The 18515-nt window shown below is 39.8% G+C and overlaps 1 protein-coding gene across 1 annotated transcript in view; it reads left to right on the forward strand.

The window, feature by feature from the left end:
* The first annotated feature begins 319 nt into the window (after positions 1-319).
* CDADC1 (cytidine and dCMP deaminase domain containing 1) overlaps positions 320-18515 on the forward strand; it is a 29534-nt gene continuing 11338 nt past the window's right edge. The window contains exons 1-6 of the mRNA XM_052650119.1: positions 320-479; positions 1226-1323; positions 6347-6421; positions 9477-9654; positions 12585-13154; positions 17185-17234. Of these exons, the coding sequence (XP_052506079.1) occupies positions 398-479; positions 1226-1323; positions 6347-6421; positions 9477-9654; positions 12585-13154; positions 17185-17234 (1053 nt within the window). The 5' untranslated portion in view covers positions 320-397. The remainder of the gene's footprint in view (positions 480-1225; positions 1324-6346; positions 6422-9476; positions 9655-12584; positions 13155-17184; positions 17235-18515) is intronic.

Below are 18515 nucleotides of genomic sequence, written 5' to 3' on the forward strand. Positions count from 1 at the left end.
GGCCAACTCTCAGGTATGCGAAGCCCTCATCGCCCTCGCCGAGTGTGCGCAACTTGGGACTTCGAGCCAAGACATCCTCAAGCGACCAGACTTCATTCAGCAAACCCTAAGAACGCAGTCAAACACAAGCGTCAAATGACTCACAGCCCCGTGTCCTCTACTACTCGCCGGGTCGCCGCGGGAGGAATAGCCCCCACGCCACCGCGGCCGCGCCTCGCCGTGACGTCACACAGGGCGCCCGGAAATGGCCGCCGAGCTCGTGCGTCATCTGAGCGCGCCGAGTAGGCGGTCGCCGTCCTGTCTGTTGCTAGGAGGAGGCGAGAGGTGGGGTTGCTGGGGCAAAGATCATGCAGGACAGCGAGAGGTTTCCTGGGCTGCAGAGGCCGCTAGGCGGGGGATGAGAGAAGCGGGGCAGATGCAAAATCTGGAGAGCGCGGGGGCCGGACGGTCAGTCAGCACCCAAACGGGCAGCATGACCGGTGAGTGCCCCGAATCCTGCTCCCGCCGTCAGCCTCTAGCTCTGCTCTGCGAGTCTCCCGCCGTTTCACTCCGGGTTTCCTCTTGCTCTTCGCCTGCGCCTCTGCTCTCGGGTGTCCCATCCCTGCCCCGGGCGCGTCCCGGCCTCCGTCACCGGGATCTCCTGGCCCGGCTGCACTGGCTTCAGAAGTCGTGCTCACTCCTCACTCCCCTTTCCTTTTTCTCCCAGGACGTGGATCGGCGAGCCTGAAAATTCCCTAAATCGTGGTGGGTTTTTTTTTTTTTTTTCAATTTGATTCCGCACGCGGCGCTTTCCTGTATTTCAGCTCCTTTACCTTTTAAGGTCACTGTATTTTTAGTTCTATGTTCTAATCCCTGGCCTTGTTGCAGCGCCTCATCACAGTTCAGAGTAAAGCTTGCTCCACCGTGATCTCCGATGCAAGGACTTTTAATAACTTTTAAAAAAATAATTCCCATAGCTACGTGCATCACTTGTACTTTTTTTTCTTTTTTTTTTGCCTGCTGGGTGAAAGAGGGCCCAACTTCGGAAGGTGCTGGAAGAGATTGCCCTTAAGGAGGCTGAAACTTTCTGATAAGAAAGTGCTTTGATTCTTTTGCACACGAATCCTTTTTCTCTGCCTCTTGCTGAAACAGCGGAGCCAAGGCTGCAGCACCCAAGTGGCAGTGAGCTTAGTTCTGATTTTCATCATCAGTAAAAGTTTTAAGTGTTTGCCCTCTCTTTTTGTAGGTGAAATACCAAGGCTTTCTAAAGTCAACCTTTTCACTCTGCTCAGTCTCTGGATGGAACTGTTCCCAGCAGTGAAAACCCAAAGACAGAAGTCTCAGGTATAATTTGTTTCATAGATAGTTTTTCACCCTTTAGGCAAGCGATGGTCTAAAATATGATTTTATTGCCCTAGTTTCGGTCACACTTAAAAACAAACTCAACAAGCCTTCAAATTGCAAAACACCCTCGCGATTTAGTGTGATGCTTGTAGTTCATAGCTGTGACGGTTTCGCTTTCCAGACTAAAAATAGAATATTAACAGTTACCCTCTCAGACTGCCATCCGTATTTTCTTTGGTCAGCTGGCTGTTAAGGTCTTTGGCCCACATTTTAATCAGGTTATCTGTTTCCTTATTGTTGAGTTTTAAGAGTTCTTTGTATATTTTGGAGAGCAGTCTTTTTATCAGCTGTGTCTATTATAAATATTTTCTCCTAGTCTGTGACTTGTCTTCTCATTCTTTCGAGACATTGTCTTTTGCAGAGCGGTTTTTAATTTTAATGAAGTCCAACTTACCATTGATTTCTTTCATGCATCATGCCTTTGGTGTTGTATTTAAAAAGTCATTGCCATACTCAAAATCATCTCGGTTTTCTCCTATGGTTATTTTCTAAGAGTGTTATAGTTTTGGTCTGTGACTCATTTTCAGTTAATTTTTGAGAAGAGTGTAAGGTCTGTGTGTAGATGGGAAATTTACTTCATGATAAAATGATAGTTCTTGGAGTGGTTTTCTCCCAATACCTATGTGAAATGTTTTATAAATAAAACATTATTTAAGATGTTGTGCATTTTTATTTCCTATTTTTCAACCACTTACTGTTATTGGCTTTGAGAAAGTTCTTCATTTTCTTCATGGCTTTTGAAGTCCTTTATTCTCCCTAGTTGTTAATAGCTTAGTATTATTTTATGAAAATAGAAGATTGCCAAGCTGTTGGGTTTTTTGGTTTGGGGATTTTTTTTTGCTAATGGAATTTGTCTTAAAAAGACAGAAGCAAATGTTTAAGATTTAAGCCTTTTAAAGTGCATTTAAAAGCTGGACTTTACATTACAGTGTTATTCAGCTGTGAGAAGGAAGGACATCCTCCTATTTGCAGCACAATAAATGGACCTTGAACACATTATGCAAAATGAGTAAGTCAGACAGAGAGAGACAAGTCTGTATGGCCAAACTCGGAGAGAGTAAAATGGTGGTTACTGGGGGCTGAGATAGATGTCGTTTAAGGGTACAGACTTATGAGTAGTAAATAAGCCCTGGAGATCTAGTGCACAGTTGCAGGGAGTGCAGAAAACAATGCTGTTTTATAATCATCAAACATGCTAAGAAATTAGGACTTAGTTATTCCAACTGCTAGAAAGAAGTGAATAATAGTTGTGTAACATGATTATTCCAACTACTAAAAAGAAGTGAATAGTTGTGTAATATGATTGAGGTCTGCTGCTGCTGCTGCTGCTGCTGCTAAGTTGCTTCAGTGTGGCCGACTCTGTGCAGCCCCATAGATGGCAGCCCACCAGGCTCCCCCGTCCCTGGGATTCTCCAGGCAAGAACACTGGAGTGGGTTGCCATTTCCTTCTCCAGTGCATGAAAGTGAAAAGTGAAAGTGAAGCTGCTCAGTTGTGTCCGACTCTTAGCAACCCCATGGACTGCAGCCCACGAGGCTCCTCAGTCCATGGGATTTTCTAGGCAAGAGTACTAGAGTGGGGTGCCATTGCCTTCTCCAGATTGAGGTGCTAATTATTGCTATAATGGCAGTCATATTATAATATACAAATGTATCAAAGTAATGTACACCTTGATTTTTTACAATGTTATATGTCAAATGTATTTCAATTAAACATTAATTAAAAGCGGGGCTTTTTACAAATTGAGTAATAATTTTTAAGAACCTTTTTTAATATAAAGATGTGGTATCATTTTAATTCATTCATACACCACACACACACACACACACACACACACACACACACCCCAAAATATATCTTGTTCTTTTTCATCAGACAGGCACATTAATTTATATAAATAATTCCACTATTAATTGCACATGATGTTCACAAAGTTGATAAGATCTTTTTCCTAATAAGAAAAATGTTCTCTAAGTAAGGTAATTAAATTCTTTATCCTGCTTTTGCTATAGAAAGTAAGCCACAGAAACTCTAAGATGCAATTTCATATGTATTTGTATTGGAAACACTGCTTTTGACACTCTAAAAGTCTGTCTTTTTAAAAATAAAATATTTTTATGTGTTACAAAAATAATACATGTTTTTTATTTACAAAATAGAAGAAAAAAAATCCCTCATAATTGCACCACTTGGAGACTACTAACATTTTTGTGCTGTTTCACAACCTTTTAGCTCTATTTCCTTTATTCACTGGATATCATTTAATTCTGGATCCTGCCCTTTTGACTTAACAACATTGAAAATGCTCATGTTGCAATACTGTTATAAACACTGGAGTGGCGACTTAGTCTAATGCTTTTGGAGTAGCCAGTGCTTCAGCAATTTCCCCCACCCTCACCCCTATGTTTGTCAACCATCATTCTGTTCTCTGTGTCTATGAACTTGGGGATTTTTGTTGGTTTCTTTTGAGATCCCATATAAGAGAGATCATATGGTCTTTGTCTTTCTCTGTCTGACTTAGTTCAGTTAGCATAATGCCCTTGAGATCCCTTAATGTTGTTGTAGATGGCAAGATTTCATTCTGTGGTATGGCTAAATAATATTCCATTGTGTGTACTGAATACTCACAGTGTTTCTTCTCCATTCATCTGTTGATGGATGCTGAGGTTGTCTTCATATTTGGGCTATTGTAAGTAAATAATGCTGCAGTGAACATTGGGAGTGCATATATCTCTTCAAGTTAGTGTTTTCATCTGCTTTTGATAAATACCCAGAAGTGAAATTGCTGGTTCATGTTATAGTTCTATTTTTAATTTTTAGAAGAACAGCCATACTGTTTTCCATAGTGCCTGAACCAATTTACACTCTCAGCAACAGTGCATGCTGCTGCTGCTGCGTCGCTTCAGTCGTGTCCAACTCTGTGTGATGCCGTAGATGGCAGCCCACTAGGCTCCCTCATCCCTGGGATTCTCCAGGCAAGAACACTGGAGTGGGTTGCCATTGCCTTCTCCAATGCATGAAAGTGAAAAGTGAAAGTGAAGTCAACAGTGCATAAGAGTTCCCTTTTCCCACACCCTCCCTAACACTTGTCAATTCTAGCTTCTTTGATGATAGCCATTCTAACAGGTGTGAGGTGATAGCTCATTGTGATTTTGATTTGTACTTCCCTGATAATTAATGATGTAGAGTATCTTTTTGTTTACCTGTTGACCATCTGTATATCTTTGGAAAAATGTCTATTCAGCTTCTGCCCATTTTTTTAATGGATTTTTTTTTTTTTTTTTTTTGCTGTTAAGTTGTGTGAGTTCTTTATATATTTTGAATATTAGCCTTTTGTCAGATATGTGATTTGCAAATATTTTCTCCAACTCAACAAGCTTTGTAGTTTGTTGTATTTCCAGTTTATTTTTGCTTTTGCTGTCAGATTCAAAAAATTACCGAAACCTATGTCAAGAAGCTTACCACCTGTTTTCTTCTAGGTTTTTATCATTTTTTGTCATCATAATGATTGTATAATAATCCATTCTATCAATGTAACATGTCTGTTTCCTTATTGTTGGATATTTAAATTATAATTTTTGCCAACCTTAGGGAATTGTTAACTACAACCATTTCTGAATATAACTGCTATCTGAGTTTTCTGTGTTGTCAAATATTTACACTGTATGAATGTGTCTTGAGGTTTGTTCAGCAAAGTATACATAGTATAAAGAGTAAGAATTTTTAATTATCCAGTCTAAAACTAGATAAATGAGTGGGACTTCTGAGGAAAAAAAAACCCATAAGTACTTAAAAATTTTGGAATAATACACAATGGAATATTACTTAGCCATTAAAAAGAATACATTTGAATCAGTTCTAATGAAGTGGATGAAGCTGGAGCCTATTATACAGAGTGAAGTAAGCCAGAAAGAAAAACACCAATGTAGTATATTAATGCATATATATGGAATTTAGAAAGATGGTAATGATAACCCTGTATGCGAGACAGCAAAAGAGACACAGATGTATAGAACAGTCTTTTGGACTCTGTGGGAGAGGGCAAGGGTGGGATGACTTGGGAGAATGGCATTGAAATCTGTGTATTACCATATGTGAAATAGATCGCCAGTCCAGGTTCAATGCATGAGACCGGATGCTCGGGGCTGGTGCCCTGGGATGACCCAGAGGGATGGGATGGGGAGGGAGGTGGGAGGGGGGTTCAGGATGGGGAACACATGTACACCCGGGGTGGATTCATGTCGATGTATGGCAAAACCAATACAATATTGTAAAGTAATTAGCCTCCAATTAAAATAAATAAATTTGAAAAAAAATTTTGGAATAGAAATCGAATACTGTTGAACATGGCTGTCATTTAAAAACAGTTCTCTCTCCTACTAGTTCATAGTTTTAAATCTCAGTTATGTAAGACTTATCTAAAATTCCCCAAATATTGCTTCATTAAAACTTTAGAATAATTGCGTTGTTCCCTCATGTTTCTCTGTACATCATGTATTGTCTTTCTCTCCCAGCTCTTCCCATGGTGTCCTCTGGGACCTTATCTTTATGCTGAAAGACCTCACATACTTTTCCAGGACAGAAGTAATGTAGCATAATGGTGAAGACAGTAGATTAGGGGCTCAGATCCCTGCTTACCCATTTATTAGCTCTGTGACCATGGTTGAAATATTTTATCTCTATCCACAATTTCTTCATCTGGAAAATGAGAATAATCATAGCTACTTTGTAAAAGCTGGGAAAATTAAAGAAGGTGATTTAGGACCAGATATGTGGTAACTGTTGGGAATTATTATTATCATCATACATATAGTCACCATTACCACTACCACCACCCACACCCCCATCATTTCATTACCAACATCATTACTTCCTCTGCTTCCTGTTCTTTACATGGGAAATATTGAATTAATCACATTTTATGTACTAATCCTTTTTTTGCCCCCTTAATCTGCTTTTAATTAGGAAAAGGAAGAAGGAAAGCATGGACCCCTAGGAGACAATGAAGAGATGGCCAGAGTATCTGCTGACAAAAAACAGGTGCACTTTTATGATTTTTAAAAAAGACATGTTCATAGTAACAAAGCAAAAGGGATGATACAAAGTAGAATAAAAGTTTCTTTTATATTCAAGTTCCCCATTCCCATTTCCAGGAGAGTTTTTGTGTATCCTTCTAAAAATCATACATTTATAAGACTATGTATGTCTCTCCAAAGGCTGGGGGTGGGGAGGTGAGACCAGATAGGATTATATAATCTATAATCTGTTCCTATGTCTTGCTTTTTTTTTTCTTTTTTTTTTTTTAACATTTTCAAGTTTCACTCTCATCACCTTCCCATGTGGGTTCATAGAGAATGTGTTGAGAAACCCTTTTCCATATTTTCTCAAACTCCAACATATCCTGCTCGTCTTGCCAAGAAGGCAAGGCCCTCGCTGTGCTCTGCCCAGGCCATTTCTCAGGAGTTGAGTTTGCAGCAGGTAACCTTGAGGGTTGAAGTAATGTCTCTCTCTGGGACATAGAACAGCCTTGCTCACCATTCTCAATAAAACACAGCAGAATTCCCGAGCACAGTGTTCCTCTCCTGTGACGCAGCTAGCTCACTCTGTGTCTAGAAATCCATATAGGCCCGTCCATATGACCCCTTGTGGGCAAGGGGACCGTCGCAGACGTGAGGCTTGCACTGCTTGCTGTATGGGAGCCATAGTCATTTCTGATGTAGTTTGTCTTCTGCTCGCATCTATGGAACAGTACCAGGCCAACTTACTAGCTTATAAGTAGAGTAACATCAAAGCCCAGACCTGAGCAGATGAGCCTTGTTCTTTTTGATATGCCTCGTATTTCCTTGCCATCTTAATCTTTTGAGTTTTCCAGAGAGACTCTGTGATTCACTGGGTGTGGAGAGGAGACAAAACATTCATATTTTGAAAAAAGTTACCTTGTACATTTTTATCATTCAAAAAAGTTGCCTTGATGTACATTCCTGGAGACTTCTGGTTATTTCTGAGAGTGAGTCTCGAAAATGCCCAACAAGAATATAGAAATAATTTGTTTCAGAATATTTAGATGTTTTTAATTATAAGAAAGGCAAAAGGAAAAAATTAGTGAACGTATACAAAACAGACTGTCCTCTTTCACTTCTGTTTTACTGTAAAACTCTGCGATTAGGTTTACGTAGACGACTTGTCAAGATGTTAGTGAAGTGAAGCAAAGTCAGTATCCAGAACAGTGACTCACTGCAAAGATTCAGTTCTGGGAGCTGGAGTAAGCAGAAGTCCCAGAATGGAATGCAACAGAGGCTTTTATTGGCTTTAAGTTTGGGATGGAAGAATCCTGGTCTCAAACTTGAGGTTTTGGCCCTAGCTAGAAACGGAATGGGAAGAAAAAAAAGATATTTTCAAAAGTAAAAAGTACTCTCAACAAAAAAGTGATAAATGTGGCCTAAAAGATTGTTCCAATAAAAAAGTTAATTGATGAGTAATGCTTCATTTTTAAAGAATGATTTTTAGATATTCCGCTGAGTCTCATTTTCCACTGTTACAGAAATTTATACTCATAACTGAAACCGAAACTTGGCTCTTTTTTAGTTTGGTCTCGTCTTGCAAGCGATTTCAAACATGTCCTCTTGAGAATAACTTTAGAGTAAAATCTTTTTGAAAGGGAATAGGGAATAATGGACACTGTGTTCTCAGCCCAAGTCCCCCTCATATTGTAAAATCCCTTATGAACCCAAGGATTAGTTTTAATGTCCCTTCCTTCAGAATTTTTTGCTGTGAAAACAGCTATTTTGTGGCACATGCAGAACTGATTTTTAACCTTAATGTGTTTTATCTGATGTCATAATTGTTACAGCTGCCTTTTTCATTAGTATCTGTATAAATTAGATCACCTTAGGTTTAAAGGAACCACTCTTTGGCCCTCCAGCTCATGCCCAGCTTCTGGGACTGAAAAATAAAAGTCAGCCCAGCCCGTTACTGTGGGCGGGAGACCGCTGAGACGGCTGTGGCTGAGTGCTCTTGCCTTGAGTTCTCTCTCTTTCTAACACCCGAGGTTGTGTCTTCCTTTCCTTGAGCTTGACTATACATTTTAAAACATTTTAAAAATTATAAATAACCTATATATTTGTGGGAGGTGAATCCTAACCACATTAGTCTAGACTGCCATAGTCTTAAAAATTAGTAGAATCATTTGTTAGAAAGAAGTTGAGAATTATCTTATTTTAGTAAGTATTTAAAATATTTTAGGGACTGCCCTCGTGGTCCAGGGGTTAAGACACTGTGGTCCCAGTGCAGACGGCACAGGTTCAGCCACCGGTCAGGGAACTAAAATCCCACATGCCAAAGCCAAATAAGTAAATAAATAAGAATAAAAAGTAAAATAGGATCAATTAGAAAATTTTTAGTTAGTAGTTGTAAACTTTATATAGAATGGATAAACAGCAAGGTCCTATTATATAGCAGAGAAAACTATCTTCAGTATCCTATTGTAAACCATAACGGAAAAGAATGTATAAAAAAATGAATGTGTATATGTATAACTGAATCACTTTGCTTTACAGCAGTAACTAATACAGCATTGTAAATCAACTATACTTCAATTAAAAAAAACTTTTTTTTTTTTAAATTTAAGATGACCTCTGATTTAGTTCTGGCTTTTACCATCTGTGAGTCTTTCAGAAAGTCATGTAAATTTTCTGGGCTTCACTTACCCATGTGTAAAATCACAGGGTTTGCCAAATTTTCCTTCTTACTATCTAGAACCTTAATACTAAGTAGTCTTAGGCTAGATGCTATAAGAAACAAATCAACTTGATTATTGCCCTTTACTAGGGTAAAAAGTAATTCATTTTTTACTAGGATAAATTTGTGATAATTAAATGCTTGTTTGGTTAAGAAAGCCTAGATTTAGAAAACTTCTGGTATAAAGTCAACGTTTTAAACCTTCAGAAAATTTTTTAGACCTAATGAGAAATGTGTATTTGTTCAAACTATGTTCAGATGAAGAATTAAACTTTTGTTTTATTCATAAATCAAGTATAATCCATGAGATGATCATTAGATATTATAAAATAAATTACTATTTTATATCTTAATATAGGTGAAGAGAACTGGTCTTGTGGTGGTGAAAAATATGAAAATTGTTGGTCTCCACTGTTCAAGTGAAGATTTACATGCTGGGAAAATTGCTCTGATAAAACATGGGTCAAAGCTGAAAAACTGTGATCTCTATTTTTCCAGAAAGCCATGTTCTGCTTGTTTGAAAATGATTGTAAATGGTAAGTGCATATAAGGCTTTGTTGGGGATTAATAGCATTTATCTGAGAACAAGTCAAATTGTCTAATATAATTTAAAAATATACATATGTATCTGAAGACAGTTTGATATACTGTAAGAAGAAGAATCGGAAACCATGTATTCTGCTCTCAGCTGTATCACTAACTAGTTAGGTGACCCTCAGTGTGAAGTGAAGTGAAGTCGCTCAGTCGTGTACGACTCTTTGCGACCCCATGGACTGTAGTCTACCAGGCTCCTCTTGTCCATGGGATTTTCCAGGCAATAGTCCTGGAGTGGATTGCCATTTCCTTCTCCAGGGGATCTTCCCAACCCAGGGATCGAACCTGGGTCTCCCGCATTGTAAACAGACGCGTTACCGTCTGAGCCACCAGGGAAGTCCCGACCCTCAGTGTATTGGTAGACTAATACTAGCTGCTTTCACAAACACCAACAACATTTCAGTGGCTTAATATATTAGACACTCATCATGCATGTAATAGTCCAGCGCAGGTGTTATCCAACAGCAGCCAGCTATTCTGTGGTTGATCTGTGGGCCTCAGCATCTTCTGTCGTAAGCTACTGGAATCCCTACTGGCCTCTCCTGTGTGTAGAGACAGAGTAGAGCAGGCATGTTGTTGTTTAGTCACTAGTGTCCGACTCTTTGAATGTTTAGGAAATGTTGCTTTGTTATTGTTGTTTAGCCTCTTAAGTCTTGTCTGCTTCTTTTGCGACCTCGTGGGACTGTAGCCCACCAGGCTCCTCTCTCCATGGGATTTCCCAGGCATGAATACTGGAGTGGGTTGCCATTTACTCCTCCAGGGGATCTTCCCACCTCAGGGATCAAACCCAAGTCTCCTGTGTTGGCAGGCAGATTCTTTACCATTGAGCCACTAGGGAAAGCAAGAGGAAGCATACCTGTTTCTTAAACGCCCTGGCCTGGAAGTCGCAGACATCATTTCTGTTTGCGTCCATTGTGGGAACTGTAATTCCTGGTGGGGTGGCTGCCTCCCAGTGACTACTCTACCCCTCGAAAGGAGGAGCACAAAGAATTAATGTATAGCTATCTAGTCACACTGGGCTCCTCTCCAATCTTTGTGTTTATGATTCTGTTTTGTACCTAGGTATGTATCCAGACCATTTTTCCTATTTAAAAAGTGGTATATCTTTTACATGGGCGTCCCGGGTGGCTAGTGGTAAGGATTGTGCCTGCCAGTGCAGGAGAGTAAAGATCAGATTGACGGTAAGGAGAGTTCCCTTGAGCTATAGGCACTTCCAGAAGAAGTGGTCACGTGGCTAGAGCCTCCTTCAAACGAGGCCTTCACAGTTACCTTACAGCCCAAGCCACAGTAAGAGTCTATAGTAGCAAGGAGTAGATAGAAATGTGCATTTGTTCAACTCAGATGTTTATTATTTTGAATATAGAAAACCTGTGGGCCATCTGTCTATTCACCTCTGGGCACAATGATAAAAAAATAAATGCCTTTTCTAATGGAAATTAAATGAGACATGAGCAAAGAGGTTTCTTTGTTTTAAATACTAATTAATTGATGAACGTTTATGTGTTTAATTCTGTATCAGGCATCTTGTTGTTTATTTCCAAACACAAATTTAAAACTGTTTTCGTGTTTGTTATTCAGTTTCGCTTTCTCTTTGGTAAATTTACTTTCTCTCTTGTCAATTCACACGTGCTCTCAAGAATTTCGGTCTCTGTATGTTAAAGATGGGACTCCTTGGTGGCTCAGTGGTAAAGAATCCACCTGCAGTACTGCTGGGTTTGATGCGGGTCAGAAAGATCCCCCTGGAAGAGGGCATGGCAGCCCGCTCCAGTATTCGTGCCTGGAGAATCCCATGGACAGAGGAGCCTGGCGGGCTACAGCCCATCGGATTGCAAAGTGTCGGACACGACTGAGCCGCTAAGCACAGCAGCCCATATTAAAATGACTAACTTTTCCTCTGCTACATTGATTGAAGAATGTTCCTTGTAGTTGTTGTTTTAATTTTGTATTCGTAAAAGCAGCTCACACTTCTTCCTCTCCCCCTGCTTCCCTGCTCCCATCAGGTTATAAATTCTTTATGGATGTTTTGGATAACTGTATATTTTATTATGAGGAGGATTGTAATGTGTTAAACTGTTCCCCTGTTCTGGCCATTTAGATTTTTTCAATTTTTACTGTTCTAAACAATGTCCTGCACTAAACATATCCATACATGAATTTTTATTTTTTGTCTTTACTTCAAATATTTTCTTAGATGAGCTTCCCAGAGAAAAGAGTTTAAAGTACCAGTACATTTTTCATGCGTGGATAAATTGTTTATTTTAGGTTCACAACTCTAGTCAATATCAATTATGCTGTACTATTTCTAGAAGCAGCCATTTCATTACTTGGAGTACTCTGGTACATCTTCCTAGCTCTGGGCTTTGGGACCACACTTAGTAAAACCATTGATTCCCATGGGCTTTGTTGTCAGCAAGCATTTCCTATAAAGGGCCACATAGTAAGTATTTTAGGCTTTACAGTCTGTATCATATTCATACAGCTGTTCATCTCTCAGCTAATCCATCATAGTACAGAAACAATGAAACTATGTCAATGATTAGGTATGTCTGTATTCCCATAAATCTTTACAGGCACTGAAATTTGAATTTTATATAATTTTCATTGTGTTACAAGTATTTTTTTTTCATTTTCTCAACTATTTAAAACTGTGAAAGCCATTCTTGACCCGCAAGCTGTACAAAAGTAGCCAACGGGACAGATTTGGCCTGTGGCCATATTTTGCCAACACTCGGGCTATATTACTGGTGATTTGGTAGTAGACATTTATTACATTGGGACCTCAGGATCAACTGCAATGATATGATAGATTTATCAAGAAAACCCTTAATTTCAGCAGGCATCTGCTAACTACCTTTCATATTTTTTATTTCAGCTGGAGTTAATCGAATTTCATATTGGCCTGCTGACCCAGAAATAAGTTTGCTCACTGAGGCTTCCAGTTTTGAAGATGCAAAGTTAGATGCCAAAGCAGTAGAAAGACTGAAGTCAAACAGTCGGGCCCACGTGTGTGTCTTACTTCAGCCTTTGGTGTGTTACATGGTGCAGTTTGTAGAGGAGACCTCTTACAAATGTGACTTTATTCAAAAAATTTCCAAAACATTGCCAGACACTAACTTTGATTTTTATTCTGAATGTAAACAAGAGAGAATAAAAGAATATGAAATGATATTTTTGGTTTCCAATGAAGAAATGCATAAGCAAATACTGATGACTATAGGTTTGGAGAACTTGTGTGAGAATCCGTACTTTAGCAATCTAAGGCAGAACATGAAAGACCTTGTCCTTCTCCTGGCCGCAGTAGCTTCCAGCGTGCCCAACTTTAAACACTACGGATTTTATTGTGGCAACACCGAACACAGTAATGAAATTCACAATCAAAGTTTGCCACAAGAAATTGCAAGGCACTGCATGATTCAGGCCAGGTTACTGGCATATCGAACTGGTGAGTTACATGCTTAGTTCCTAAATGGGGGTTGATGGGGTCGTATTTGTGTCAGACATAAAGTGGTGTTCATTTCACTTCTGGTAGCGTTTATTGACCCTTAGATACTAAAGTGTTGCTGCTCATACCAATATGGAGAAGTTAGTGAGACCCTTCAGTAGACATCTCTTTCTTAGAGCAGTTTTAGGATTTCTTGTGGCCTATATTGGATGCTGCATTTATAAATCAGAATCTGATTCAGCCCTTTCTGCTTCTTGCTTTTATCATTTCCCAGTTGAATGAGCCCTCCACTAGAGAAAGGACAAAAAGAAAGAGAGAGAACCAGAATTATTCCTCTTTTTTAACTACTCAATATTCTATATCTATCCAATATTTAGTAAAAACGTAGAAAAATCTTTAAAAATATGAATCAAAGGAAATTTGGCAGATTCTTCCAATTTCTGGTATGTTTTCAAACAGCAAGGGGAGAAATCAAATAGTGTTAACTTTATTAAGTTGTACATGAGTATGTATGTGAAGAAGGAAAATATTACTTGGGAATTTTACCTTACCATGATAAAGGGTGGTATCTATATTTCCAGTTACAGAATAGTGTTTCTACATCTTACCAGGCATAACATTTTTGAAAGTAGAATGATGATCACTTTTTAAAATGCGACTTTGGAATAAGGAAAAGAAAATGCCAGCAGGAGGAGCAGCAGAGGAATGCCTGGTGAGTGGGCTATAAGTAGGGATTTTAAAACTTATCCCAAGAAGAGAAGGAGGATAGAGAAAATCTTCAAGAAGAGTCCATACAGATGCACTGGTCTGCAGTACATGCTCAACAGAGACCCTGGGTTGAAGTGATTTCAGTAAAATGGATGTTTTCAAAAGGCAGCTTGTCAGGATCACCATAGAAGCTTTTATTAAAAGTGAAAGTTTAGTCACAGTCATGTGTCCGACTCTGCAACCCCATAGACTGTAGCCCATCAGGCTCCTCTGCCCATGGGATTCTCCAGGCGAGAATACTGGAGTGGGTTGCCATTTCCTTCTCCAGAGGATCTTCCTGACTCAGGGGTTGAACCCAGGTCTCGCACATTGTAGGCAGATGCTTTACCATCTGAGCCACCAGGGAAGTTCAAAGTACAAATGCTCAAATTCTAATCCAGACCCACTAAGCCTCGTCCCTGTAGGTGTGTCCTAGGCCTGTGAATTTTTAAAATTCTGCAAGGGATTCCAACATTCAACAGGGTTAATCATCACCTTAAAAGAATTTGATTCTACTACAGGCACAAACTGTATGATGCCAAACCGCTGTAGGGCATCTAATCTTAACTATCTGGTTTAAGTGTGAATTTTGATTTCTTTTTATGTCCTGTTTTCCATTAGACTAGGTGTTTTCCAAAGCGGACAATTATGCCTTCCTCCCGAACCACACAGTGTTGATGATGAAAGTAGGGTGACATAGCCAAAAGAGCTCAACTGTTTCAAATCATAACTCAGCGGTTCTCAACTTTCAGTTGAGGCGATGCTCATGAGAAGTCTAGGTTCCCAAGTCTGCTGCTTCCCTTGGAGAGGTTAATTCAGGGAGTTTCCATGGGAGTCAGGAGTCTGCCTTTTGAACAAGCGTCCAATGGTTCTGATGCAGTTGGTCTGTGTACCACACTTGGACAAACCCTGATGTGACCACAGTATTGGGATTGAAAATAACCACACTTGTGTGCCAGAACAATAGCATAAAGAGTCCTCTGACTTCCGGTGATCAAAGGGTCCGAGGAGTTTGGCTCAGTGATTACAAGTTGACCTTTCCTTCAACGGTATACAGAGAAAACCCTGTGAATGAGCAGATCCTGGGTAGCAATTTATAGACATGAAAGATTTTTTTAAAAGAAGTTTTACAAAAAAATTACAGATGTGAAAAGCTTTTTGAGAAATTACCTCATCTGTCACCCAACCTTGAGGGCTGGGTGAAACCTTCTCCATTGTATATGGATGAAATTTTATTCCGATTTCAAAAGACATGTAATAAAGTATATTCTCTTGGTGAAACTAACCTTAGCTAAATAGTGGAGCTTAGAAATCATATTTTGGGGGGCTTCCCTAGTGGCTCGGTGGAAAGAACGTGCCTGCCAATGCAGGGGACACGACTTCAATCCCTGATCCAGGAAGATCCACATGCCTTGGGACAACTAAGGCCATATGCTACAACTGTTGAACCTGTGCTGTAGAGCCCGGGAGCTGCGGCTGCTGAGCCCGCGTGCCCCAGCTCCTGCAGCCTCGGCGACCTAGGTGAGAACCCATTCTCTGCAACGAGAAGCCACCTCAATGAGAAGCTCTCGCACGGCAACTAGAGAATAGCCTCCGCTCACCGCAGTTAGAGAAAACCTGGACAGCATCGAAGACCCAGCACAGCCATAAATAAAATTCTAAAAAAAAAGAAGAAGAAAAAATTTTTAAACACCACATTTTTTTCCCCCTCTTGACAAGATTTAGTCTGTCCTTAGACTGAAACAGAAAAGGTGGCTCCTGGACTAAAAAATAATAATATGAAGAATACTTAGTGTCCGTGGTAGGAAAAGTAGACTTGATATGAAGAATTTCTTACCCCCCCCCCCAGCAAATAGATATTCTTATTTCATTAAAATCATATTACTCTGTTTTTTTCATTCAGCAAACGGTTTTTGAGCTTTTACCATATGTTAGTCACTGCCCTGAGCTCTCTAGATAAAGTTAATATGTTTAACTTTTAAAATTAAAAACTTGGGATCTGAAGAATTTCCATGAGTTTTTCATTTTTTGTTCCAGATTTATGCATGTATTAAGTACAGTTTTACTTAGAGGTTTTCATTTTTACCTTCTGCTACTTGCCTTAGAAATGAGCATAAAGCCATAATTATGTTCTTTGCTCACCATGTTATATTCTGAAGATCTTGGAAGGCACAAGACTTTGTTTATCCCCAAATCCTTTTGTTGACAGTCTCCACCTCTAAAGTACATTCCTGCCACACTGTTCCTCGGTATCATGTTCCTTTCCTTTATAGCCCAGCACACTGCCTTTGCTTTTAGACTCTTTCTTGTTACCACCTTCCTCCCACCCCAGACCATGAGCTTCATGAGTGTAGGGACTCAGGTATTCAGTAAAGGGAAGTCTTGGTTACAAAATTCTTCGTGTCAGAGGAAGGCAAGCAGATTGAGTGAAGAGATCTAAATCTTAATCACTTAATTTGAATATGTAGAATTTCTATTTTGGTTTTGTATTTTCTGTTCAAGGTTAATAGTTAAAGAAATACAGCTTTGCTTGTTGCAGAGTAATTAAATTGGTTCTGCAGGGAAATTTTAATCTAATATTTATGACTTCTACCACTTGATTTAGAAACGAGCATCATGTCAACAACTTGGCATTCTTCTCCCCGCAAGGTAAACTCTGAAGGTCAGGGAAAGGACATCATTTTGTGTAAATTAAAATTCCTTTCATGTACCTTCCAGCAATATATATATGTATGTGAGGGCCCATAAGGATATGTGTTTATGAGTCTGAACTTTCTTCATAGCAAGAACACGTCCATGAAATGTATGTTCTTTGATGAGAGTGCAAAAAATGCTAGGAGAAGACAGATTTGATTGTTGTGAATGGTTGTTATATTACACCAAATCCATTAGTTCAGAAACTTCTGTCTTACTTTCATCATCTCTCAGAAATAGGTATTTAAAAACTGACTTGGTGGAGATTCAGTAAAGTTACCCTAAAGTCTAGTCACAGCTTTGAAGTCACCTGAGTGTGGGCACTGTTACTGCAGTGATCTCTGCACACGCATCGTCTGTGCCTGGGTTGGTAGTGACACTGTCTATAATTAGTTCACACCAGCTCCCCTAGTCTATGCTTGACAGTATTCTCATACTTTTCCATAATTAGTGAGGTTGTCAAGGATTGCCACTACATTTATGAAGTATATTTCAATAAATACATGTTTATTATTTTTGGAAAAACAGTCTATTTCTGAAACTAACAGATCATTGGTTTTCACTGAGTCACATGCCATGTATCTTTCAGAGGATCATAAAACAGGAGTCGGGGCAGTCATCTGGGCGGAAGGAAAATCTGTAAGTGTGAAATTAATTCTTTATAACCATTTACACTTGATTTTGTTTAACATATTTTGATCTTAAGTGCATGACATTTTGTTGACCCATGGGGATTAATATTTCTTATTAGGGTATTTATTAAGTTCTAAAAACATTACTTTGCCAACAAAGGTTCGTCTAGTCAAGGCTATGGTTTTTCCTGTGGTCATGTATGGATGTGAGAGTTGTACTTTGAAGAAAGCTGAGCGCCAAAGAATTGATGCTTTTGAACTGTGGTGTTGGAGAAGACTCTTGAGAGTCCCCTGGACTGCAAGGAGATCCAACTAGTCCATTCTGAAGGAGATCAGCCCTGGGATTTCTTTGGAGGGAATGATGCTAAAGCTGAAACTCTAGTACTTTGGCCACCTCATGCGAAGAGTTGACTCATTGGAAAAGACTCTGATGCTGGGAGGGATTGGGGGCAGGAGGAGAAGGGGACGACAGAGGATGAGCTGGCTGGATGGCATCGCTGACTCGATGTATGCGAGCCTGAGTGAACTCCGGGAGTTGGTGATGGACAGGGAGGCCTGGTGTGCTGCAATTCATGGGGTCGCAAAGAGTCGGACACGACTGAGCGACTGAACTGACTGAACTGAAAAACTGCTTTCTTTCAGCAGTTTTCTAGATAGATACATTCATTTAGTAAACCTTCATTCAACAGCTTCCACAGGACAGGATAGACTCTGTGCCCCTGTGAACAGTGGGGCCACATATTCCACCCTTCATGGCCTTACATAGTCTACTGATGGAGACAGAGGTGAAAAAGAGACAGGCATATAACTGTAATCATAACATGACGCCATGAGAGCATAGAGGAGGCCTCTTACTCTGCTCGGAGAAATTAAAGCATTCTTGGAGGAGGTCAGGTGCTATTAGGCTTGAAGAATGAGGAGGAGTTCATGAGCAGAGCGAGTTAGTGGGACTCAGAGGGCAACACGCAGAGGTAGCGCATAAGAATATGGGGAAATGCAAGCGATTTGGCACATTGGTGTCCAGAGTCCTGTGTCTACTAGAATAGCAAAAAGATTAGGCTGCACCATGAAGAACTTCATATACCATGGAGAGTTCAGACTTTATCTTTTAGACAGTGGGGATACCCGAGCATAGCACTAACCAGCAGAAATGAAAAGCAAGCCACATACATGATTTTAAAGTTCTTAGGAGCCACATTAAAAAAAATAAGAAACAGGTGAATTAATTTTGCTGCTGCTGCTGCTGCTAAGTCGCTTCAGTCGTGTCCAACTCTGTGTGACCCCACAG

Source organism: Budorcas taxicolor, chromosome 12 (assembly GCF_023091745.1).
Source record: "Budorcas taxicolor isolate Tak-1 chromosome 12, Takin1.1, whole genome shotgun sequence".
Lineage (NCBI taxonomy): Eukaryota > Metazoa > Chordata > Mammalia > Artiodactyla > Bovidae > Budorcas > Budorcas taxicolor.